Source organism: Phaenicophaeus curvirostris, chromosome 6 (genome assembly GCF_032191515.1).
Source record: "Phaenicophaeus curvirostris isolate KB17595 chromosome 6, BPBGC_Pcur_1.0, whole genome shotgun sequence".
Classification (NCBI taxonomy): Eukaryota; Metazoa; Chordata; class Aves; order Cuculiformes; family Cuculidae; genus Phaenicophaeus; species Phaenicophaeus curvirostris.
Genome location: NC_091397.1, coordinates 37,565,699 through 37,590,941, shown reverse-complemented (window position 1 = coordinate 37,590,941; position 25,243 = coordinate 37,565,699). Strand labels below are relative to the sequence as shown.

Here is a 25,243-nt window from a genome sequence, read left to right as displayed (position 1 = left end):
AAAAATTTGAAATGTCATTTTCTTTAAAGCCATTGCTTCAATCACTGAGTGAATTGCACTAGTTTTACTCACGGACACCTGTTGGTAAACAAGTTGCCTCTGATAAAAATTAAGAACAGAGTCAGCTGAGCAGTCACATCTGAAAAGTCATAGAATCATAGAATCATTAAGGCTGGAAAAGACCTCTACAATTATCAAGTCCAACCATCAGCCCAACACCACCATGCTTACCAAATCATGTCCTGAAGTGCCAGGTCTACACACTTTTTGAACACCTCCAGGGGTGGAGATTTCTTTACTTCCCTGAGCAGATGTTCCAATTCTTGACTGCTCTCTCAGTAAAGAAATTTTTTCTGATATCCAATCTATACCTCCCCTGGCACAACTTGAAGCTCTTTCCTCTCATCCTAACACTTGTTTCTTGGGAGAACAGACCAGCACCAACCTTGCTACAAATTCCTTTCAGGCAGTTGTAGACAGTGATAAGGTCTCCCCTCAGCCTCCATTTCTTCAGGCTAAACACACTCAGTTCCCCCAGGGCCCTAGCACACCATGAACAAGACATTAATGTGTTCCCTCGCTGAATTAGCTGTGCTTAGTGGCCTGTGGAGACAACCTGAAGACAGAACTTCTGTCATCTCTCCTTGTCCCTCAACACTCTGCAGAGCAGCGGCAAATTTTGCCTTCAACTACTATACAAGCAGGATAAAGAAAATCGTAGGAGAAGGACAGCAGGAAAGATGAAAGGCTTTTATGATCAAGTAAAGATAATTTACTGGTTTAGCCAAAAAAATCATCAGTGAGGTGAGGGAACTATTTCATCAGGCATTTTCACTGTGAGATGACACAGCAAAGCTAGGGACACTGGTGTTCCTAATTCAGTATTCTGCTGTTAAATCAAGGGGCACATCCAGGAAGGATTTTTCTTTCTCACTTTTGTCCACTTTGCCAAAAGAGGAGGTTTTCTGCTGTAATTATCAGGAAGAACTGCAAGACAAAGGAGCAGGAGAACAAAGACTATTTCATTAGACATGCTCAAGAAATGTTCTAAACTTAGAGAGAAACAGTTTCCTAGGAGTGTAAAGAACACCTGCGTGTTAATATAAAATTCACTCTTCTCTCAAATGAGACACCTCAAGGAGAGGACAGCTATTTCTTGGGCAGTCACCATGAGCTGAGGTTTTAGTAATTAATTGTCATTTATCTTTTTTTTTTCTACCCATGTATGCTTTTTAATCCTCTGAATGCGTTTTATGTTCTTCTCTACAACCAGTCAGCTCCAGCATTAAACCCTATGTGACAACACAAACTCTGCCAGTATCTGTTGCATAACATTGCACTAGATCCAACTTTCAGGAATATCAATATGTACCATAGCATGTAGCAGCCTGTGTGGCCTCATGGTCATTAGCTTTGTCACAGAGAGGAGACGGCTGAGAGGGGTGATCTCTGGGCTGCAGAGTAACAGCACAAGGTTTGTCCTTGGTGGTAGAGTGGCAGAGGAGTTGTCAATGATGCCCAGCCCACACCCAGTGCATGACCACCAAGGGCAGGGACAGCCCCTTGGGGCTCCTGGGCACAGGGACTGCCTCAGGGCCAGCACCCTTAGACCTCAAGGATGCTGGGCAGAGGGGTTTCACATGGGTGGCCCTCTCATTCCCATGTCACAATGCTACCACCCAGCACTACAGCAATGTCTCTCTTATCCATTGCAAGTTTGTAGGGGGAGTGAGCTCTGCTCTTCCCTTGGCTGCATTTCCCTAGGGGTTCATGCTTGTGCACACCACTCTAGTCTTGGAAGGGATCCAGGCTTGCTGCACCATCAGGAGCTGCCAATTTCCAGCTCTCCCTGTGCCCAATACAAGTGCAGGGCCAACATGAGGGTACTTTTTATGCATCAATGAGACCAAGACGCACAGTGACAGGGCAAGTTTCAGAAGACAAAAAGTATGCTTGCCATCAATATATGTCATACATTGGAAGATACCCCACGTATCCCTTCTTCTTCCTCTTCTTCTTTTGTGTGTGGTTGGTCCTGAAACTCATTGCTTACATTCTTATTCTTCAGGGTACAGGGACTGCTTGGCCTGTGTTCCTGCTGTTACTTTCTGCAGCTTTGTGACCTTCCTTGGGCAGACTGCAAGGGATGTTTTTTGAAGCTAAACTGAGGAATGCATCAGCCTGCTCCTGGCTAAGCATGCACATTTTGTTAGTGATTGTGAGCATCAGCTCTGAAATAGAGGCAGAAAAAAACCCACATACTGTTTTCACTTGTAACATTTGTGTTATTTGTGCTTTTGAATGTGTTTCTGGAGATTAAGAAAACCTGGCATTTTAGGCATATAACAGTCTCATTGTTATTCCATTTATGGTGAGCATAAGGAATAGAATGGAATAGAATAGAACAGAACAGTTACGCTGTGTTATGACAAGAGTTCTGTGCAAGCTCTGACCTAGGTCTGAGAGCTCCATCCAGGAGAACAGCTCTCTGCAGTGTGGGTCCCAGGCCCTTCCAGAAGATGGAGGCAGAGAGGGGCACCCCTATAACATTGCTCAGGCAGGACAGAAGGCCCAGGCTGAGCTGAGACACCATATCTCCTGGCCCCTTGACAGAAGACAGTTTGGGGAGATGGATCCCAGTCACTGAGTCTTATGAGCACCCCTAGAACCCTGGCAGAAGTAGATGTCCAAATGTTTCCAAGCCATGGAAGGAAAAATGTGGTCACTCTGTGACTGTAAATAATACTTCCATGTGCATCAATGACCCTGCTCTGTTTCCTTATCATACGAAGTGTAGTCTCCTTGCAGATATGGCTGGCTTATCCTCTTTGCACTGAGAAAAAGGAACCATTCCAGGAGGCAGGAGATGTGCCTGCAGCAGCTGGGGTCCCTGCAGCACTGTGAGATGCAGCTGAGATTCTGCGATTTTACCAATGGTCGAGTCCAGGTGGGAGCATGGCCAGGCCTTTCTCCTGCATACAGTTACTTAACCTTATAAAACTCTCCTGGCTTTGTGACTTTTTGGGTGTTTCTTCCTCTTGTACACCTTAAAATAACAGATTCAAAAGTTAGCGATGAGGGGGACAAACCAACCTGCTGTCAAGGAGATGGACAGGATCACACACGTACATGTCTGTTCTTGACAGACTCGCTTCTTCAGAATTGAGACTAAAGCCAACGCAATGAAGCTTCCTCCTTTTTTTAAAATAAGCTGCATACAATTTCTGGAAAATACCAACAAGACTATGGCATTTTCTCTATTAGAAAATGCACATGTGCTCTTACTGCAGACTGAAAATATTGCACTGTTATGTACTTCCCATCACATACTCCAAATAGCTGCATGGGAAGTGTTGATTTACAAACTGTACCAGAGTAAACCATTTGCTGTGTAACCATAGCAACAGGACATGGGTAGGAAGGTACCAGTGTTAAACAGCCAAATAGAAAAAAACGACCGGGTCGCTAAATCCATTGATGCCAAATATCCATTGAGGTGGGAGGAGCCTTAACAAAGAGAGACTTGTAACACAGCTAGTTATCATGATCTCTCCAAAATCTCCCCAAAAATCAAGACCTCTAAATGCCTCCTGCAAGAACATTCTTGGTGAAAGCATCCGAAATAGTAGCCTCCCCTTTGAATATAAATACAAGAATTTAATAACTGCTGGTACTCTATAAGACAGAAACAGCAATATATACAGGTAATATTTGATGTCACTGCCAATGATGAGAAACTTCAGATGTTAAGAGGATGCATTTATGATACTTCCTGTTCCATGTTTTCTGTCTATGTCTATCTATTCCTAAATGTCTTGATTTGGATACCTGGGAGTCCTCATGTGATGTGAACATGCTGCACAGAATTTTAAACTTTACTTTCAGTGAATGGTCATGCTTATTCTCAAGTAGGACAGTAATCCATGGAACACATTGTTTCTCTAAGGGGTTACAGTGTTTTGAACTCTCTCACATTCTTGCTTGTTCTTTTCCTTACTTACACCCAAGCAATGGCTGCAGCTGTGTCTGGGGAAATAATCCGCTAAGGTGGCAGCTGTGAAATAATACCACACTGAACAGCTTGGAGAACTGAAACAGCACAGAAAATGCTACTGCACATGGGCATCTATATATGGGCATCTATTTACCTCATCTGCTGGCACAGCAGCCACTGCACTAAGTATCAATAGTAAAATTTTTTCAGTACTTTGTTCAAGGTTTGGGGCTTTTTACTCAGTGATTTATTTTTGTCTGCCTTGAGACTTACCTTTTCTTTTACCAACTGTGAATTATACATATGTCAGTGCCCTTGTATATTCATGTGCCGAGATAGGATCTTGACAATTTATTCACACTAAGCCATTGTTTTGTGTAACTGTTTCATGTTACCATCTCTTTCTTCTGATGGTTGTGTGGGATAAAGATGAAGGGAATAAAAAAATGGTTATCATGGTGAAATAGAAACAGCAGGATTTGGTAGATGGGAAAGGCACAAAACAACTATGCTTGTGTCCAAAAAACAGACTTATTTTTTCCCTTGATCATCAATGTCTATGTGATAAAGGCCAAAATTATTTGCCAACTGAATTAAAACAAATTGTGATAGTTGTGCTGCAAGCCACAAAACATAAGGCATTCGTTTAAAAAAAATGATATGTGGTGAAGACCATTAAAAACAACAGTTAATTTGTTCAGTCCCAGAGAACAGGCTTAAGTTTTTAGTGTGATGTGTAAAAATCATTGCTATTCCTGGAGACAAGTCATCTGTTCATATCCATCTCCCAAAGAGTAGCCACTGTGACTACTTATTTCTAAAGCTGTGCATATAATCATATTAGAGTAACGTGGTACCGACTGACCTGGCAATGTAAGGTGGTTTCCCAAGGAACCTGGTAAGTCAGATGAACATCGTGCTGGACCTTTAAAAAGAAAGAGCAATTTCAGCAGAGAAGGATGAACAGTAGTCTCAACAGTCATGAAAATGCCTTTTGTAGTGCTGCCACTACTACAAGTTGTTTACAGTCATCTTTTTGCCATTTCTTATCCATGGTTTTAGGTGAAGAACTGTGAAAGCAGCCTTACTTCCGGGGACTTCTCCATCAAAAGGACTCAATATCAAATGCATCTTCTTTTTATCACTTACCAGGTTTGGGTGGAGATACTGTGTCATTGATTCTGGAAGCTTGACGTTCTTCAGTTTTGGACCTACAAATTGTTGCTAGCTCTCAGAAAGCTTTCCCTTCCACTACCTCTGTGTCCTCACAGATCTGGCAACCAACAGTTTTATCGCTTGGTGCAGCTCTGAAAGCAGTTACATAGTACTTACTTTGCCGCCGTGGTGGTTCAGCAAGCAGCTGGCATCATGTTGGGAACCACTGGTTTGTAATGGCTCCAGATGTTTATATCACTGGCTATATGCACCAGAGAAGGGACGGATACTGTGTTTGCAAGTGGAGGTGAGTCACTCAAATCATTAGAAGCCTTTTACAAACTATGTTTTCTGCCCTCATGCTTATGTGGCAGTAAACATTTTTTATTCAAAGATTACAGTCTACTACATCAATACCCTCAATACCTAGCAGAAACTGGCATCTTGGCTTCATCTCTGTCTGCAGGATTAGAAGAACATGAAGGCTCAAACCAAGCTAGTAAGCTACAAGAATACAAGCAGGCACAGTGACGAGCACATTGCACGTTCTTCAGGAAATCAATACCAGTGAACCTCCCAGAGAGGAAGGGAGTGAATTAAAACTAGAGGCAAAAAGGAAATATACGAAACCTTTCATGCTGGTATTGACCATCTGAACCCCTTGGAGAGAATGACTCAGTCTCTGCCACTGTTTATCGTTAGTTTTTCCTCTTTTAAGAAAAAGATCAAACAGAAAAACTGTAGCAGTATGGGAAAATTTTGGTCATTACTTGCATGGTGTAATGGCTGCTGCACAGACACTGCTGAAGTCTTCCTATGGAATAAGATACTTTGTAGAAGGTATTAGGTAGAGATGTAGCTGAAATGCTGTGAAAAGAGGTCTATAAGCAATACTGGAGCACAGGACACTAGTCCTATGTAATCAAAACTCATGCTCCAAGTGACACAAAAAACCAATAATCACATGAGCAAGTGTTTAAATGGGCATGAGTGTGGCATGCTGTTGTTGGTATAGATGCTCTTATGGGCTATGTTTTCAGTCAAAAGAGAAAAGGGGAAATGTGAGGTTCACATGTCTAATCCCCAAACAGCTAGAGATTTACCTTAGCTTCATTAAATAAGCTATTTGAATTCTCTACCTCAATTTCCCTGTCTTTAGAAACTCGGTAATGCCATGACCTCCTTTTTCTCACTGGGACAAGTGGTGAGCAATGACTGCTGTCCAAGCAATGTTCCCACTGCACTTAAGTGCACTTAAGAAAAAAAGAGTTAATTATCTCTACTACTCTACAAGGAGCTGAATGTTGGAAAGCAAACAGCAACTGCCATGCCTGGATCGGATGTAGAAAGCATCAGAACAAAACAAACCCTTCTTGGACTTTAAATCAAATGGAGCAGAGACCTCACTGTTTTTATTTGGTAACAGGATGAATATACATGAACTCACTTACAGGAAAACTGGAATGTCGGAAAATGTTTTCTACATTTAGAGACCACAAGCCTCTTCTTTCAAATAAGGAACTAACAATAAATACATATAGTTTAAAATTATTCTCAGAACAGTTGAGAATACTTGGCATTGCATGGCGTCATTCATTTTGGTTCTGCATTTTTTTTCTCATGAGTCTTAACAAACAAAACATAGTTGTGTTTTTTTTTTTCATTACCCTACCCACCCAGCCCCAGGAGTAAAACCTGCATTGAGTTTGGCTTTCATCATGGATTTTAACTTGTTTTCCATCCCCTGGTGCAAAAAAAGTGTAACAACCTGCCTGTTTCTTCCTTGAAAAATGTTAGAGAACAAATGTCTGTGGTTTATTTTAGTTCATTTCGAGAAAGACAGTTCAAGAAAGACATCTCCATTATCAGTTCTGCTAATATAAACATAATCTAAAGTTTATGTTCAACTTCATACATAGAATTCCCTGCAGAATGCCAGATGAGAAAAGGTTAATTTACAAGAGCAAGATCCTTGAGTTTGGTTGATTTCCCCTTATCTTTCCTACCAATAGGTTTAACATTTCTTAACTTTATTTAGGACATGTAACTGTCGAGTTAACCACAGGAGCAGTGAAATCTACTGTCAAAGATAGGCCACAACATTCACCCTTCCTCCCTGCTGAAGGTAATCAGTGCGCTAGGTTATGACTTTGATTGAAGCGTCTACGAGAAATAGCATCATCATAATGCAGAGAGATTTATAATCTTGTTTTAAAACATTGTGGTGGAAGCAGATCCTACCACAGCAAAGGAAGGCAGTACCATCCTGATGCATTGGCTTTACACAGGCCTCCCTGCGTGTAATTTGCTGTGTATGTTTTGGTTATTTAATCTTTGGCCCCAGATGCTCTGGTGGGACCAGCAGGACTTTTGCATGCAACTTCCTTTGATTTCAGTGCAACTAAAAGGGTGATCAGGAACTACGTGTTATTTTGCTCTAAGCTGGTGTTGCAAATGAAATGTCTTTTGTCTATTGGGGGAAAAGGGGAAGGAGAAAAGGGAAGGGAAATATTCCTGTGAGAATCTGGGCCTGTAGACAACCAGAAGGTCTGGTCAAAACCCAACCAGAACCCTACAATAAAAATAGCAAATATTTTAAAAAATTGCATATAAAAGTGTATAAAAATATCATCCAAGCAAGAAGAAAAGGAAAATGCTCACTCTGTCATTCTACTGCTAGGTTTTATCACAAGAAAACTCCAATGGCCATAAGTAATTTTGTTTGATAGATGCATTCCTATGACCACTGGCAGAGACACAGGATTACATATATTCCTCCTACCACTGGATAGTGTTATGAGGACACTGCAGCTGATATACGTGAATTTGGAAGAAATCAAAAGAATACAAATGCCAAGAGTGCTGTGAGGCTTGTAAGTGAGTGCTTAGGTATGAAGACAAATAAATTTGCTAAAACTGATCTTGAAGTCCTCAGCCAGCTTGCCTGGAAGTAGGTCTATTTTGTTCTACCTGATGGTCAAGTCACCAGAGCAGGGAGAGCTGATGCCTCGGAGACAGGCATGTCTCCTGGCCCTGCTTGGGTACAGACTGGAACTTTGTGCACTTCCCAGGGATCAAAAGGGACATTGCAGCAACATGAAGGCAGTTTCAGCAAGTGGAAATGCATGGCCAGTGTTTCATTGTAACAGAAAATAATGGCATTGGCAGTAGTCACCCGCCCAGCTCCTGCTTTGATCACAGTACTCAGATGAGGAAAGGATTGCCTGGGACGGCAAAATTTGTCTACCTGTGGAGGCAAGGGGAGTCCCACATTAGCAGGTACACCTGACAGTAAGCTGAGACTGGAACAGACCTACTTGTGTTTATGGGTAACATGAGTGGGAAGAACCTCTGTATCCACTTTGAAGGGAGCTGAATTTATGCATTAAAAATGTGAAAACAAGATTTTTCATTCCTTTCTACCTGGACAGCACTGATACCCACTCTCTGGAGCAATTTACAAGGTATCAGTGCCACAAGGCACAATCTCATCCTCAGCCTGTATGTTCCTGGTTTTGAGCACTGACTGCACTAGAACATCTCTGAGACCAGCACCAGTTCAATACGTGCAAAATCACAGGATCCCTCTGTTGGTTTTAATTATTGGGTAAGGTGGTGGATTAAAAAAGACTAAGAGAAAAGGACTTGATTACGCTATCGTTTGCTGAGTATAAATGGCTAACACATGGTATAGATCATCAGAGGATGATGAGTTTCATTATAATAAAATGAAATGTGAGGGGAAAGGAGCCAATAGGAAATATTCAAGACCTCATGAGTTCCTGGAGGTAGACTAGCTTATTCTAGTTAAAGCAAAAAAAATACTGCTGTTGCAGGTTCCATCAGTTCTAATTTGAATAGATTACTGTGCTTTTCAATTAAATGCCATGTTTGGGTACCACTATGGAATGTGCAAGAACTAGCAGCTTAAGTATTTACCTTTACCTAGGTGAGCTCATGGACCTTCTGATTACAAAGCAGCACAGTACTATTATCAATTAAGTCTGAAATATTTTTGCTTCCAGACTAAGCTTGTAAGCTTGACTTTGTAAGTACATATGCAAATATTTGCATATTCAAAGGGTAGGTTGCAAAACCACCACCATATAAAATTCTTCTCTGGCATAAGCAGCTATATTTTGGAAATTTTCTCTCCAACTACAAAATTTATGCTTGAAAAAAGAAAAATTGAGAAAAAGGATTTTGCCTTGTTCATTCATCCATTGAGAACCAGACTCCCAAATTCCAGATTCATTCTGGTGCTAAAAGTCCTACTGTATGAATACACAGTGTTAATGCATAGTGTTATATATACATAACATATATAGCTGGAGCTATGCAAAAGGCTACACGTTTAGATAAGCATGGCTCTGCCTAGATTGACTACTCTCAAATATTTTTGCTCTAAACCTGCAATTTTCTCTTTTCAATCTACCACTTATTTCATCATCAGAAAAAAAAGAGGTTGGCTTCTGCCATCGAATTTTTTTCTCAAACATGGAAAACAGTGACATTCATCAACTTTTTATAAGTAAACACAGAAATCTAACCATATCACTTTGAAAAAAAGATATGGTGTAGTTGGTTGACTTAAGCATTTTGAGAGGATGCATCACACGTTTTTACATTTTAAAGAATTAATTTAAAAATAAACATCCCTTCATTCACATGTGTGAACACTTCTTGCATGTTGTCACAGAAATGCACGGTTCAAATCAATGACTGAGTGCAGCCCAGAGAACAGTCATCCTTTGAGTGTTTAAATGAACAGGATAAAAATAAATTGCTTTCTTTTCTTTTTTTTCTTTTTTTTTAAAATTATACAGTGTCCAGGAGCTCAAGGACTACATCACCACGAGTCAAAGTTCTGCTAATTTTCTGGACATCAGTCTCAGTAAAAGGAAAAAAACACTGACAGGGATATGTGCAATGGTATCCCTCCCTTTTTTAGGAAGGTAGAGTGTCTGGATTCTTCCTTTCAAGTTACACAACAGTTTCTGAGGAGCAGAAAACACCTGGTGCTCTTCCAGCAAGCCAGAACTTTCTGAGAGCACCAGCAGTCCCTGTGCAGAGGGAGAGGAGCGCTGTCTTTATGACACAGCTTCCCAGTCTGTGCCACCCTCCATAAGATGTACTCTGGCACACTTTGTACCTACTGGTGGGCACTACCAAATAATCCTGCAGAATTTCAGCATGAGGCCAGTGGTATGGGCTCTGCATTATCAGAATTTCTGAGTTATTAATTGCTTGTACGGTCTTACTGAGAATGGAAAAAGAAGGTGCCTGAAAACATGATATCTATACATCTGAGGAAAGTCAGATAAGGATGTTAAAACCAAATCCATTCTCACTCTATGAACATAGGCCAATAGCCAATGAACACCTAATCCTTTTCCACTTTTATTTTGTTTCCTTTTGTGCAATAAAATAAGAGAAAGCACTTCTGAAATTTTTAAAAAAAATTTATTATTTTTTTACACAATTGCACAGTGGCTGATCTCTAGTTCAACTGGGAGGTGCCTAAATATACCATTCCTTGGCTCACAATGCACTAGCACAATGCTGCAGAGTGTTCTAGGGAGGTGGAGGAGTAGAGCAGGTGAATGTAGGTGTGATCCTGGGAGGGGACGCTGTGATAGATTCTTTCATCTAGCATAGTCTCTTCATAGGATTTAGATTTCTAGATTTCACTTTCTCTTTATATAATTCCAAGATAACAAATTTCATGGGGATTTTTTTTTACATGACAACAAAAAAAACCCTAAAAGTATGCTAGTAACCCACTGCAGCCTATTGAAATCATTTTAAAAGAGCAGGAGAATATTAGAGCATTTTACTGCATACCTGCATGCAGAGATCAGGAAGTTTGAGTGTCCCACCTCTTCTAGAATGGTAGCTCTGACCTGCAGTCCCCAAGAGACAGAAAATCCACTACTTCCTTTATTAGCTCCTGCTGGTGGTCAATTAATCTAGCAATCAAGGAAAAACACTTTCCAGCCTGATTTCATACCTTTGTGCCAGTGCATGAGAAACAAGAATGGAGCAGCTGTGAGTTAAGCAGTCTGGCTTCACTGTCTGAAAGAAGTTACCCCCAGAAGGAAATAAAATGTATATCAGAAGCAGGTTAAGAAAAAGGTATAGATTGTTTTTTAAATTATTATTATTGTATTGTGCATAATCTAAGGCATCTTTAGTCACTGTATATTAGGTAAGGGTAAAGTAAAAAATATTGACTAAATCATCCTGCACCTCTGACCAAACACTTGGCAAGGGTATGTTCACCCTGACTTCAGGGAGGTGTCTGAGTCACCACTGCAGTATTTAGTTCTGCATTATTGATATTTCATCACTGTGCCTTCATAAAACCTGTTCAGGGCTGCAAGTCATATTCTATCACTCTTATCAGGCCTGAATGCTGACAGAGGGGGAAGAAGGGGAGGTGGCAAAGTGTTACGTGGTGACACAGCCCTCTGCCTGTCATACAACATGGAGTATGCTCGGCACTGACTGCAGGGCCACTGTCCTCCCAGCACCCCCCTTTCTTCTGAAAATCTACCTGAGACCTACCATTAAACCAGGAGCTCATATATGGGAACGCTACATGCCCTTGCATTTATTCCATTTAATTGTGCTGGTTCAGTGAAGCCAACTGCGAGTTCTAAGATCTGCAAGAGTTATTTTTGTACTTCTTCATTCTGAAAACACATGATTGAAGTGCAACATTTTCACAGCATGAACCTAATCTAAATCGCTGGCTTTGAATAAACTCAAACTCTAGTGTCCAAAAAAACCCCTCAAAATGTCTCTAGTCTTAATAATCAAAATCCCAGATACAAACACTCCTGAGTGCGAAGGTACTAATGTTTAAATGTGGATTTACACTGAGCACGCTGCTGTGGTTTTTGCTAGTGTTGTGGGAGGCTCATTCCTGTACATGCACAGTTTAAGCAGGAACAGAGACCCAAACTTTAATATAGGCTGCTGGTTAAGTCCTGTGCTTTTGAACACAAAAAGGACACACCAAACATTTATCTCCCTAAGCCAATGTATTGCATGTTCTCTACATAGCAAAGAGCCATGGCAGCAGTCTGATTCCTTGTAGAATACATATAGGAGTAAGACAGCAAGACCTCAACCTGAACAAGAAGGAATTAGTGAAAAGAACAGTTGTATGTGTATGTGCGTGTCTTGGTTTCCACATAGACAGGTAAAATTACTTACAATTAACTGGATCTCTAACAAGACCCCAACCCAGCAAAACATTTACATACATGTTTGATGTTTCTCATACAAAGATACCTTCCTGAATCAAGGCCTGAGTGAGTTAGTTTTTAACATTTCTTCTTTAGAATGGGCCAAAATGATGGCTGTTTTCCATGTGTCTAACTCCAATGCAGGAGACAGTTTAATCCACAGACTCCAGCAGTGTCTGGACACACTCTTTCATTTTGATTTTGTTTGTCCACACTTCTCCAGCAATATTTTTCTTTTTCTTTGGCCTGTCCATTCAGTTAGCAATGAAAGAAAGACCATACTGAGATGAAAGAAAGAATTGATCTGTGTGATTCCCTGCTGCCCTTCTTCACTTTGATCATCATGTCAGACAAAGAGCGTTACTACTAGCCTATAGACAAATGTGGGAACAGCTCATTATTTGTAACCTCAAGTTAAGGCAGGCACTTCAAGCAGTACATTAATACATGCTCTCAGAGTCTGACAACAAATTTTTCCCCAAGGGAACATCATTTTCATTGATTATTCCTTTCTTATTACTAAATGCAAAACCAGAACAAAATCAAGGGTCGACTGAGTCTGCCTGCAGTAAAGAAACAAAGAAAAAAATTCTATTATTTCATCATCTAGTAAAAATGTCAAACCCTAAGAAATGGTCAAATGACTCTACAAATTCCCCATTCTTATTAATAAAATCTACAGCAAGTGTAAAACTGATGTCAAATTCTGCCTACCAGAGAGCGGAAAAGTCTCTCAGGGAAAAGAAAAAGAGTAAAAGTGGAGTATCTTCAAGTTTTAGGTTCTTGTTTGTTTTGTTTTGAATATTCTTTTGCATCATCCTAATGTTGGTTTCACAAGCTGAGACATAGCAAAGGGCAATATTGGCTTTTGAAGATGACTCTCATGCTTGACCTGTCCAGAAAAATGGAATCGTTCGCATCAGGAAATCACACTTGTGGGGTTTTTTTAACAAAAAAACATTCCAAAACAACAAAAAATGCACACATACACAAACAAACAAACAAACAAACAAAAATAAAACTGACCCAAAAAACCAAGGCCCCCACCCTAGAACCCAGAGTCATTAGCTGTGAAATAACCAGTGGGAGGAGTATTGTTGTTTAATGCCTTCCCCAGAAACTGGTCTTTGCTGAAGGAGGAGGAGAACAGGAATGAAGAAGCTCAGCTAAAATGATGAAAGAAATTTGCAGTCTCTTTTTAATATACTTTTACTCTTCCGTATCTGGAAAAAAAAAAAAGAAAAAGAAAAGTGTCAAATGCAGCCTTTCTCCCCTTTGTCCAAGGAGCAGGTAATCTAAGAAAGAAAAGGAAGGGTATCAATTTAAACAGCTTCATTTTCTCCAAGCCATGTAGCTTTGCTCAGCTGTAGAAAGTCTGCAAGGTGAGGCGCACCAAAGCAATACCTCTTACGGGCTTGACTGGAAATAACATTCTGTCTTACACAAAGTGAAATACATCAGTCTGACTAATCCAGTGAGAATTCAACCTTTGACATCAATGGTATCATGTAACAGAACCCAGCACATTTAGATCCCATTAGGTTTCTTTGCTGTAGGGTTCTCTGGTCACCTTTTTCAGTAGCTTAGTAAGTACCATTTTGCTAACGAAAACAACGATGTTGTACATGTGTTTTGAAGTCAAGAAAAGAAAATGCTATAAACACGAAAGAGCACTACCTGTTGAAAGTCCCTTTCTCCCAAGGAGCATGCAACAAAAAACACAGCCTTCTGTATAGATAGTTTCCTTGGATGTGACAAACTACATGCATTTTACAATCTGCTTGTATCCTCAGTCAAATATTTATAATCCCTTGGCCTCAGACTTTACTAACATTATCTTCAATGTACAAATATAACTTTTCTATGTAGTTATACCACAAATGGGTCTTCAGAATGAAGAGATCTCCTTAAGGAAGTAAAGTAGACAAGAAAACTTTTTCTTTATTCCCAGTAAAAGAGGACAGTTTCTAATGAAGGAGGACACGCTATTCAACTCTCCTCATAGCCTCGTCAAGAAACCCTCTGGTAAAGCTTCAAACAAGAAAAAGAATATTTTACTCTGTATCAGCTGTTCCAACTAGTAATCTCACTGCGCCTGGCATCTGCGTAGCTACAGTTATTCTGACAATGCTTATGTCATCAGAGCTTGAAAGTGCATTTGAGAAGGTCTCTTAAATAAAGAGATGCAGCCCAAGGAGAGATGAATTTATCTGTAAGGCTGGGCGTGCTTCAGAAGATGTGATTACAACAGAATGTCTTTGGGTTCTTCCAGAAAACCAGTTTATTTTGCCTTCAATAATATATTGGCCCATATAGTACTATATGGGCAAAGGAAATAAAGGACTGGCAAAACAAGGATCTAAGGTTTGGCTGCTGGATTGCATTATCTCAGATGAATGTGTACCAGAGGCTGTACAGGTCTGTTAGTGACTTTGCATTATTTCCTCTACTGCGGAGTTAGCAGGGAGACTTTTCCTTTCAGGACGGTCCCCTGCAAACCGCTACAACAATATCTTGATCACTGATGCGATTCTAAGACATTGTTGTAAAGAACTGGGCTTTCGGCATTTCGTTGGATTTAGACTGAGCTCTCACATTCCCAGCACTACTGACAGTGTAATGTAAGATGGGCAATGTTAACAGCTATAACAGCAGTACTACACTTCCTTTATGTCTCCCGTCTAAAAGGTTCAGCCTGATTTACTGTCTCTAACAGTATAATAACGATACTGTGAGCTGTATCATTACCAACATTTTAAAGAGAAAAGACTAACCAGAAGGAAAGGTAATCTTTTGTGACATGCCTAATAAGTGGACTAAATGACATCTTTGAGCAGTCATTCTTTCCAAATCTCTTAAAAGTTTCACTGAATCACACCATGAATCTGAAATAGAGCTTGAAGTACCATCCAACGTGTCCTCCCCTTCCTATGCCATTCATACTCATGACTTTTAAGCCCTCCCATCCCCATTAATGAAACAAGGGAAAATGCAATGTTTTTTTTTCGAAGTTCCCTGTGGTGAACTGAGTCACAGATTGCTTTTTGCTTCTGTTAGTCACATCATGAGCTCCAGTACGAACATTACAGTACAGCATTTACTTTATTTTTTTTTTACTTAGTGGAGCAAATGTCTTGGTTTCCTATCCAGATTTCCCTTTGGATATAATACAGCTTCCCGACAACCACCTTCACCTTGGATGTGATTCAACCTCTTTCTCATTTCAGCACAACAGATCCGGTGCAAATATTAGTATGTATTAGCAGAAGTAATTAAAAGAGGAAAAGGAATGAATATGCAGTGCTCCATACGTAGAAAGATTGTAAGTAGTTTACTTGGCATATATTGAATTTCATTGTCTGAAATAGCCTTGTCTGAATACACATCTCAGTCTTTCAGTGTTGCTGATGAGTTTATATTGTTTACCAAGTATCGGCCCTCCCATTTATCACTAATGTAAATTCCAGTGACTTCTACAGCTCCTAAAGTGATACCAGCACCCACTCTGAGGAGATTTTTAAGTCCATTTGTGCTACCAGCCTGTAGTTTATATTAAGGCATTTTTAACTTGTGCTTACTAGACTATGAATGTATATATTTGCTATGTTACTATACATTCTGATATACTTCAGTGAAAATGCACTGCAGTTCATCTTTTCCTTCACATCCAATTACTCAGTGTACAACTCTACCCATACAGCAAGGAAGCTGGCTGACGGTTTTGCACAATTAATGATTCATCTCACACATCTTCTCCCTTTTTGGGATAAAACAAATGTTTTGGAGTCTAAGGCCTTACACGTTTTAACAGTTGGCATTTGTTATGCCTGTCTAATGCAAACTTTTACAATCTGCTACCCAGTTGGAGGACAGGAACAAAACTTCAGAGGCATTTAGACTGAGGTGAGAATTTAGACTGACTCAAAAACTACACTTGTTCTGTAATGACTCATGTTTCTCACTGAGTGAGAATCACAGATGTGAATCTGGCTGTACCAGCTGGAAGTGGAGAGCTGACCTCTGGCAACACAGCTTCTGAAAGTGGCTGGCTCTGCCACTTCAGCCACACCCCTACCTTTTCTCCATCCTATCATCCCCAGCTACTGAAAGTACAGTGTTGCCCTAAGAGGGCTCAGTACACCTCCCCACAGCCTCTAGTGTTGGGCCAGGCTGTCAGGAAAAGGTCAAACCCAGTGTTTTTCAAATTGTGTATAAAAGGAACTCTGCTATTTTCCTTCCTAAAATATACATGCTGAACGTGGACTGCAAGACAGTGAGATGTGGAATAAGGATTTAAAGGGCAGGGATTTTTTCACATACTACTCCTTGAGTGCTTGACAGCTCCTGTTGATGAACGTGTTTGTGAGGTTTTTGCATGGTCCCTGATTCCTCTACTCAAATATGCATTCCTTCAGCATTATAACCATACTTAATTATGAAGGAAGGGCAAAATGACATCACAGTTATCCACAGTTACACATTCACATTTTCTTTCTAAGCAGACTGTGGTAAATTTGCAGTTCACTTGTGAAAACTTACAGCTTAGTGTGAACAAATATCTTCTTAGCATGCTGCATGAACATGATGGAAGAACTCCATCACAGTATCAAACAACATTGCCCTTGAGGTGCTGGTTCCCCAGGACATTTTTGAGTTAGCGTTTTAGTACACATAAAAAGTAAAAGAAGTGAGCCACAATTAACTAAATTAATTCATATATCCCTTTTGAGCTCCCTATGGTGGTGCCTTCTAATGCTTCTATGATATAACACCATAAAGGTATCAACCAATAAAATCAGAACACAATTACATTAAAATGAACAGTTTTGCATTGTCTCTATTTTTTTCTTGAAAATTTAGGGAAAACAATTGAATCCTATTGGTTTTCTCATTTCTATTAAAGTCAGATTCTGTCCTCATATCCCAATAACCATTTGTGTAACAGACTGTCAGTGTTATGCACTAGCACAAACAGCTGATATCAAAGGGCTTGCACTTGAAGGAAAACTGAGGATGCACATTTTATTCATGCTATGACTCTTTAGCCTACAGAGGGAGAGTTGTGGGGAGAATCTAAAAAATGATACATGAAATTATGAGCAGTGCTAAGGATGTGAAGAGGAAACAAATACTCACTGTTTCTCACAGTCCAAGAAGGGGTTTATCAAATGACATTATCAAGCAGTAAACTTGAAACCAATAAATGGTGTGATTTTTCAAATAATACCTAGAGGAAATTTTGAAAAAAGAGTACCAAGGCTCTAAATAAAATTAGACAATGTAATGGGAGAAAAATCCATCCAAGGCAGTTCAAGTCACAGATTTAACCTCTGCCTTAGCTCTCTGGAAGACCGAAAGGGTAGGAGTGAGGTATTGCTCTGGTTTTGTTCTTTGTTCATTAAGATTTCTGCTACAAAATGTTGTTAGGTAGATGATAGAGAGCTAAAAGGACTTTTGGTCTAACCCAGCATGGTTACTTGAGCGCTCCTAGGTAAGTTACCATCTACCCTCACTTATTAAAAGTCTACGCTGTTCAGGACAAGACGATTCCAAACTCTGCTATCCCTCATCACCCTGCTCCAGGCTTGGTGAAATGACAACAGAAATGAAAAATTGTTGTATGGCAATTGATATCATAAAAAGATTACTACTGATGCAGTGCACAATGAGGGGAAACTATAATCTGAGTAAATGTGTCTAAAATAATCCATGACCTCAATGATGTGACTATTTGCAGCTGGTAGGGCAGATCACTAAACTTGCCACTTTTAATTAATTTTGTGGACTCATTCAGTATCTTGCAGGAGTGACCCTTCAGTTTTGCAGGCCTTTTCCCAAAAGCCTGGATACTTCTTGTCTCCCTGAGTGCTAAAGTGTGCACAGTCATAACCTGTTCCCATCTAAAAAGCACTGTAAAAGCTGTTCCTAGCGCTCAGTATAAAATGAAGATGCCAAAAGTCTCAGTGGTCAGTTCTCAGCACTGGATGATCCTGCCTCCCAGTAAAGCCATTTGGAAAGCCTTTTCAAAGAAAATTAAGACCATGGAGAAATAAATACTGCATATTTATGCTATTCTCTTTGTTCTGTTGCACCAGAGATGAATAAGGCCTAAGAAACAAAGTTCAGAAGATCAGTGAAATAAAAGAAACAGGTGTTATAAGTTAATTCATCTTCATTTTCTATCTTTTTAATGGCTGAGAAATTTTAAAGTGAATATTTTTTTCCAAAAAGAACAGATTGTTACTTGAAGTTGCCTGCATCCTGTTTAAAGCAAGGAAAAAGAAGAATAAATGCTGTTGGGAAAAAGTTTTAAATACTTGTTCTGTAACTGAACTTAAAAACTATCATTCTAATTTAGCAGATGACCCAAGTGCTCAACGTGCATTTTTCTAGGAGGAGAAATTACACTAGCAGAGAAGGTATTCTGATTTTTTAACTTTGGCACAATTTTCCCTAAAATATTCATGACATCAAGCAACTTCTGGTCCTATTAACACTGATGTGGAGTCTTATGTTTGCTTGACAGCTTGTATTACTCTTGACCTGAGATCACATCAGTAACAGAAAAAAGAGATTGGCTTTGTTTTAATATATATTGTTTTCTTACCAGCATTTTATGGAAATATGTAACAGCAGAGAAAAACACAATGAATACATTGGTAAAAGTTTGGTTACACCAAATAACATAATCAGTTTCCCAATTAAAGCATGTATGAAAGAAATGAGACACTTATTATGCAAAGCAACCTACAGATATAAATGTGAAAGTCTATTCTACATTTGGTAATTAAACATAATTCAAAGCTTTGAACATGTTTTAAGTAAAAGCTAGATCATGGTTTCCATATAGAGCTGTTCTATTGTGAATGGAGACAACTCCAGAGCTTTTCAAGGCACAAAAGGGTTGACCTGCCATAACCAGAAGAATAATTGAAGCTAATAGTTTTCAGCAAAATATATGAATCAGAATTTTGTAATTAGCACTGGGCAAATAATTGCTTCTTCAACTGAGTGACTAAACTGAAAAATTAGGATCATATTTAGCTCTGGATCAGACAGTAAGTGCTTGCTTTCTCACATGGTAAAAATGATTGTTGAAGTGCAGGATTTTTTGGAGGGAGGGAGGTGGAGAGGAAACGAAACATCAAACTGATCTTGTTTCTCTCTCAGGGCTAAGTGTTGCACAGTGAAACAGAGGCTTCACTGCCACTGGATTGAACAGAAATTAATGGAGGAGAGGAGCAAGGAGGAATCTCCTCTTGATGAAGCAGAGAATTCCTATACATCATTGCACAGGCAAATTATCCTAAATGGGAGAAGTACTGTAACAGAAGCAAGGTCACAGCTCCACTGCCTGACAGTGCAAAATCAGGAAAGAACGAGGAATCTCCAGAACGGCTGTGTGGATTACACATTCCTCCATGCCTCAAGAATGGATGTTACCCATGAGAGCAATGCAGCCACATGCCATCTCTAAGCAGAACTATATTTACAGGACCAATGATAACCTGAATAAATGTTCCCCATGAACTTAATTACTCAGAAAACCACTTAGAATCATAGAATCATAGAATCATTTTGTTGGAAAAGGCCTTAGAGATCATCAGCTCCCACCGTACCTGCCTACTACTAAATTGTGTCCCCAAGCACCTCATCTACCCTGCCTTTTAAACACCTCCAGGGATGGTGACTCAACCACCTCCCTGGGAAGCCTGTTTGAGTGTTTGATAACCCTTTCTTAAGTACTTACAGTGAATAATTTTTTACCATGCATCTGAATGAATATTCCAAATATTCAGTTAACTCTGAAATCAAGCCAAACGTTATCCCCAGTCACATATATCTGTCACATATATCTGACTTCAAGTAAAGTAGAAGCAAAAAACAGTCCAACATTTTAAGAACTTTCTAACCACCTGTCATGGTATGAGTAATGGAAAGCAAGCTAAGAAAAAGATATATTAAAGTCTCAAAGGAAACCAGGTGCTTTCCATAAGATTTACACACACAAAACAAAGAAGCTGCAAAATCATCTGCATAATTATATATAAGATACTTTTCAATGTATTCCCCATATTCTCATTGAGCATGCATGCCATGGTGATGTAATGTTCCCAATATCAGGATGATGACAGTACATTTTGCATTTATCTTCAAAGATCACGTCTCGTCATGTTCATCTTCTATTTGATATTAAAACTGAATAAAACCTTCTTCAGAGTACATCCCTCTATGCAAACTCCAGCTTGCTTCAGGTGCCACTTGCTAAAGTAGACACATGCACTTTTTTTAAGAGCACAAAAAGGATTTTAAAAAGCCCAGAAGTTTCCCCTCCCCTCCAGTTATTCTGTATTGTGTTACTATGGAGCAATTGTTCAGCACAGTTACGTTATGGTGAAATGTATCTTTTTGGACAGCAAAATGCCCTCATACTTTCAAGGAAACTTTTCCACAGTGGATCAGTACAATACTTTCCAGTTTCTAACTTGGGGCAATAACCTATACTGTAATTCAAAAACAGACCATTAAAAACATAAGAAAAGGAAGAAAGTTGTCTTTAGAAGTAGTCTTAGACTATAGTAATTCCAATATGCCACTGCTGCTGGATTCTGATGTATAAAATGAAGAGCACTATCAAGAAGCAAGGAGGAATCGAACGTGTTTGCCTTATGAACTGAAATGGGTTTTTTGCTTCTGACAACAATGGAGAAACCAGCCGATCTTTTGGAACAGAAACAGAAATGGCATCATTATTTATATGACCTGAAATTTACCTTTTTACCCCTCTCAAAAAGATACAGGCAAATGCGGTTCGCTTATATGCTTGAGTAACTTCTTTTAAAATGACACTGGCATTATGCAGATTACATGAGCAGGATTTTGCCAGAAGACATTTACTTAGTGTTGTTTATTATATAGTGGTCTTGGTAGACTGGCACATATGAAATCTGGCAATTCCTAAACGCTTGAACAGATCTGCAAAGGGCTTCACTCTCCTTAAATAAAATTGGGAAGAATCTTTGTAAAATCAACTATGTCTAGGGTAACTGTGGAGCCATCATTGTGGCTCCTTCACACCAACATGTTCCTATACCACAGGCATTTTCAGGTAACAACTTTCTATGCCATCTACGCTGTCAGTTGAGTTTTGGGGACAAATGGCTCAGAAAGAAATTAAGCCCCTGCGCTTCACCTTTATTATCAGGGAATTTTCCACTTGATGATGAAGAAATGATTGTCAAGAAGACTTTAAATGAAAAGCTAGCTTTACATGTTGGCAATGACAATGTATAGAACATACAGGAAAGGCTTTTAACTACTGTTAAGCAACAGTTAAGCTTAGCAAAATCAAAATAAAGATAGATAAAAATTAAATTTCTGGTAAGCCTGTTTGAACTCTTCATAGAGTTTGTATATTTAAAAGGCTACTGTTATGTTATGTTATGTTATGTTATGTTATGTTATGTTATGTTATGTCATGTCATGTCATGTCATGTCATGTCATGTCATGTCATATTATGCTACTGCACTCCATAGAGGAATGTATTATTGAAACTAGGATCTGTCAAAATGTAGGGTTTCAATTCGACCACGAGGTGGGAGCATTGCCCATCACACATACCCAGGGCACATTAGGACTTCCCTATACATTTCTGTGCTATAACCTGCAAATGCACGTGTTACCACTAGAATAATTTCTTAGGACAAACACATGCAAAAAGCACCTTTTACTTGTCTGTGCTTGCCAGCTGAAAAAGAATATTTGAATTAACTGTGTTTTGTTCCCTGGAACAAAGAGTTGCTGCAGAAGCTTTTCCCAGTAATAAAAAAAAAAATAAGGAGGTGGTAGAGATAATCAGTAAAAGTGGTAATGAGAAGAAATAATTTTTTCATTAGTTGTCAGTTTTGTGATCAGAAAAAAATTGCAAAAAAGAAAGTTTGTGAATGTAGATAAAAATTGTTTCCATGCGGCTACTTATTTTTCCATTTAAAGTGTTGAAAAGCAACTATTTCACATGCGAAAAATCAAGTTTTCCCAGATGGTTTAATAACGTTCTATCCCACAGGAAATATTTGATGAACCACTTGTGCTGATGATGTCTCTGGTAGGGCTTCTTCCTGTGGGAGATGGCAGCCCCTTATCTATTTTCTTGGAACTGAAAAAGAGGGCAGTACTGAGTAACAAGCAGTACCTCCCACAGAAAAAAAAAGCCACTAATATGAAGATGAAATTAACATGAGAAGGAGACTAGCCTACATTCAAGAGACTTGCACAGGATTTTTAAGCAGTTAATATAAAAATCTAAGGAATGCCCACAGGTTGCATAGTCAGCCTCAGGCTATCTTTAAAGTAGTCGGCTTTGGTAGGGAAAGACTCAGTTGTATGAAGCTCTGGGTAGATGCAGACATAGTTCCTCACTGTCTCAGCAAGCCTATCTCTGCTTCTGGAGACATGCCCACTTAGCTGTTTTTGGGTATCTTCAAGGTAACTTTGACTCAGAAGCTACATTTCACACTTGTGACTTACAGCATAGACAACAGCTTCAATGTCTTCATGTCCACATGGGATACTTATTCTATGTGTCCCTGGACACTTGGTTCCCCAAGCAGGACAAGTGCAATAGAAACATTTTGGCATGTATGCATTCCAAGAACAAGATATTGCAATAATTTCCTTTGTATATGCTTAAAAAGCAGCTTGGATGCAGATCCTGCAAAGATTTATTCAACATGTATTCTGGGGCTTTCTTCTCCAGGTGCAGGACAGGGTAGCAGATTGACCTCAGTTAAGTGCAGTGCTCTAGCTGATGTTAATGGGTGGCAAGGAGGAAGCTGAAACCCTCAAGGTAAACCTACGCAAATGGCCACCTGCTTAATGCAAATACATCCCAGTTACATCTCAGAGTGAACAGAGGCTGTAAAACCCAAGGACCCTTGACCCTGCAAAAAGTCCAGTCTGAATTTCACCCACCAGCAAACTACATGTGGTGAGTGCATTAAAGCTGTAACCTCAATCTTTCAAACTCTCCTGCTTAATCGGTTTCTTTCCAGCATGTGAATAAACATGTACTGGCATGTGAGAAAGTATATGCTTGGCTAAAAAATTCAGTAATCTGCAAACAGCTATGGATATTGGTCCTTTCTCCACATCCCTTACAAGGCTAGTAAGGATACTGGCTTTGGAGTGAGTAATGGACAGAACAGGTTGAGCAGTATTTGCCAAAACAGAAGTGCCACACTAGCACTTTCCTTTCTAAGGTTCATGATTCACAATTTTTCTCCTATCAATAAGATTGCTAGCTATAGTCTCTCTATACAGTGTCTGAATGAAAAACATTCAGCCTACAAATTGCTCTTGCATGGTCACAATTGCTTATTCACTGTAATCGACTGGTCCCATGGCATTGGTGTTTTCCCTAAGAGGATGAGCAGAACATTTTCTTACAGGAGAGCAAACACACACTAAATAACTGATACCACACAAAATTAGCAACTCACAAGAAACTAAACTCAAACACTCATTCATTATATCGGCATGACACATTAACTTCATGGTCCTCCAGCCCAACTATAAATAAGTGCCCCTAATCCTTCTGAGACCTTGTGAGTGCAGACCTTCAAATGTAACCTGGTCCTTAAATTTAGGGATTCCCAGGTCCACTCCCTTGACTGGGATGGTGGCCCTGAATCCTTCTAAAGAAGCCACAGTCTTTCTGCTTTCAGCTGGTCCTGCAGCCATCACCCACCATCATGGGGAGAGTAGCCTTTCTGCCCATTAATTCTTCTGGGGCCTTGATAATTACATTTAGGAGTTTACATATTCACGAACATCCGAAGAGTCACATATTATTTGAGTATTTCTGCTTAATTTCCACATGACTGCAGAAAGACTTATGAGTTGTACTTGTTCACAATCATTTTCCTGACAGATATTTAACTCAAATGTGTAAGTAATACAACCTCTTAAAAAAATAATTCAATTTTCCTAAACAACTGTTGTTAAGGGGACTCTTTAAAAAAAGTGCATATTTTTGTGTCTGAAATTAATACATATTTCTAGATGAATTTTTCTACTTTTTTAGTCGAGGTATCATATTTTATTCTAATTTATCACTTTGCTACAGTAATAGGAATTTTAAGTAATTTCTTAAAAGGAAGCAATAAGACAAAACATAACACCATTCTATACTACAGTACTTGCTATGATATTGTCTTTCTTGACCATCAAAACAAAGTAGTGTATTATTTACATTTTGTAACAGCTGTGCTTCAGTGTATTTCACTGAATCATATTTAAAGAAAATATTAGCTGTAATATTTGTTGCTGTTTATTTTGCTACCTAATACCTTGGCAATTGCTTTTGGAGCAATGTGGGTTCAGATACTATCTCAGAGCCCTGTGGTACATAGCTGAGGCGGTGCATAAAAGTAAACATACCATAGGCCTTACACTTGTTTTTCTACTTTGCTGAGGTTACTAAAACATCTGCAGACCTCTATACTAGGCTCAGACTCATTTGAAATTATGCCCTGATGCCCAAGAAAATGTTTTATGATTGGGATTGTTTTCATTCAACATGTTTCAAAACCATTTATATTGCACACATAATAGCACCCTTATGCTGCTTTGCTCACTCTTGCTTGCTCCCCACACCTGTAGTTGACAAAGGCCTCCTTAGATAATTAAATCAAGAAAGCTTTGTGTTTGTATTGGTGTAGCCTTGTGCAGGTTTTTTCTTAGCTTTGTTTATCTTTTTTTTTTTTTTTTATCTCCCATGCAGCCTGTCCTAATTGAGAGCAGAATATGGCCCAAAGAAAGTCAGAAGGATAGAACCTCACA

At 39.3% G+C, this 25,243-nt stretch overlaps 1 protein-coding gene across 6 annotated transcripts in view; it reads right to left on the bottom strand.

Moving 5' to 3' along the window:
• PDE1C (phosphodiesterase 1C) overlaps positions 1 to 25,243 on the bottom strand; it is a 300,480-nt gene that overhangs the window by 3,599 nt on the left and 271,638 nt on the right. For 5 of the 6 annotated variants that reach the window (XM_069859824.1, XM_069859827.1, XM_069859825.1 and 2 more), the window contains one exon: positions 4,860 to 4,919. In XM_069859824.1, the coding sequence (XP_069715925.1) occupies positions 4,860 to 4,919 (60 nt within the window). Of the gene's footprint in view, positions 1 to 4,859; positions 4,920 to 9,940; positions 13,626 to 25,243 lie in introns of those variants that run through there. The other variant, XM_069859830.1, reaches the window with a different exon arrangement.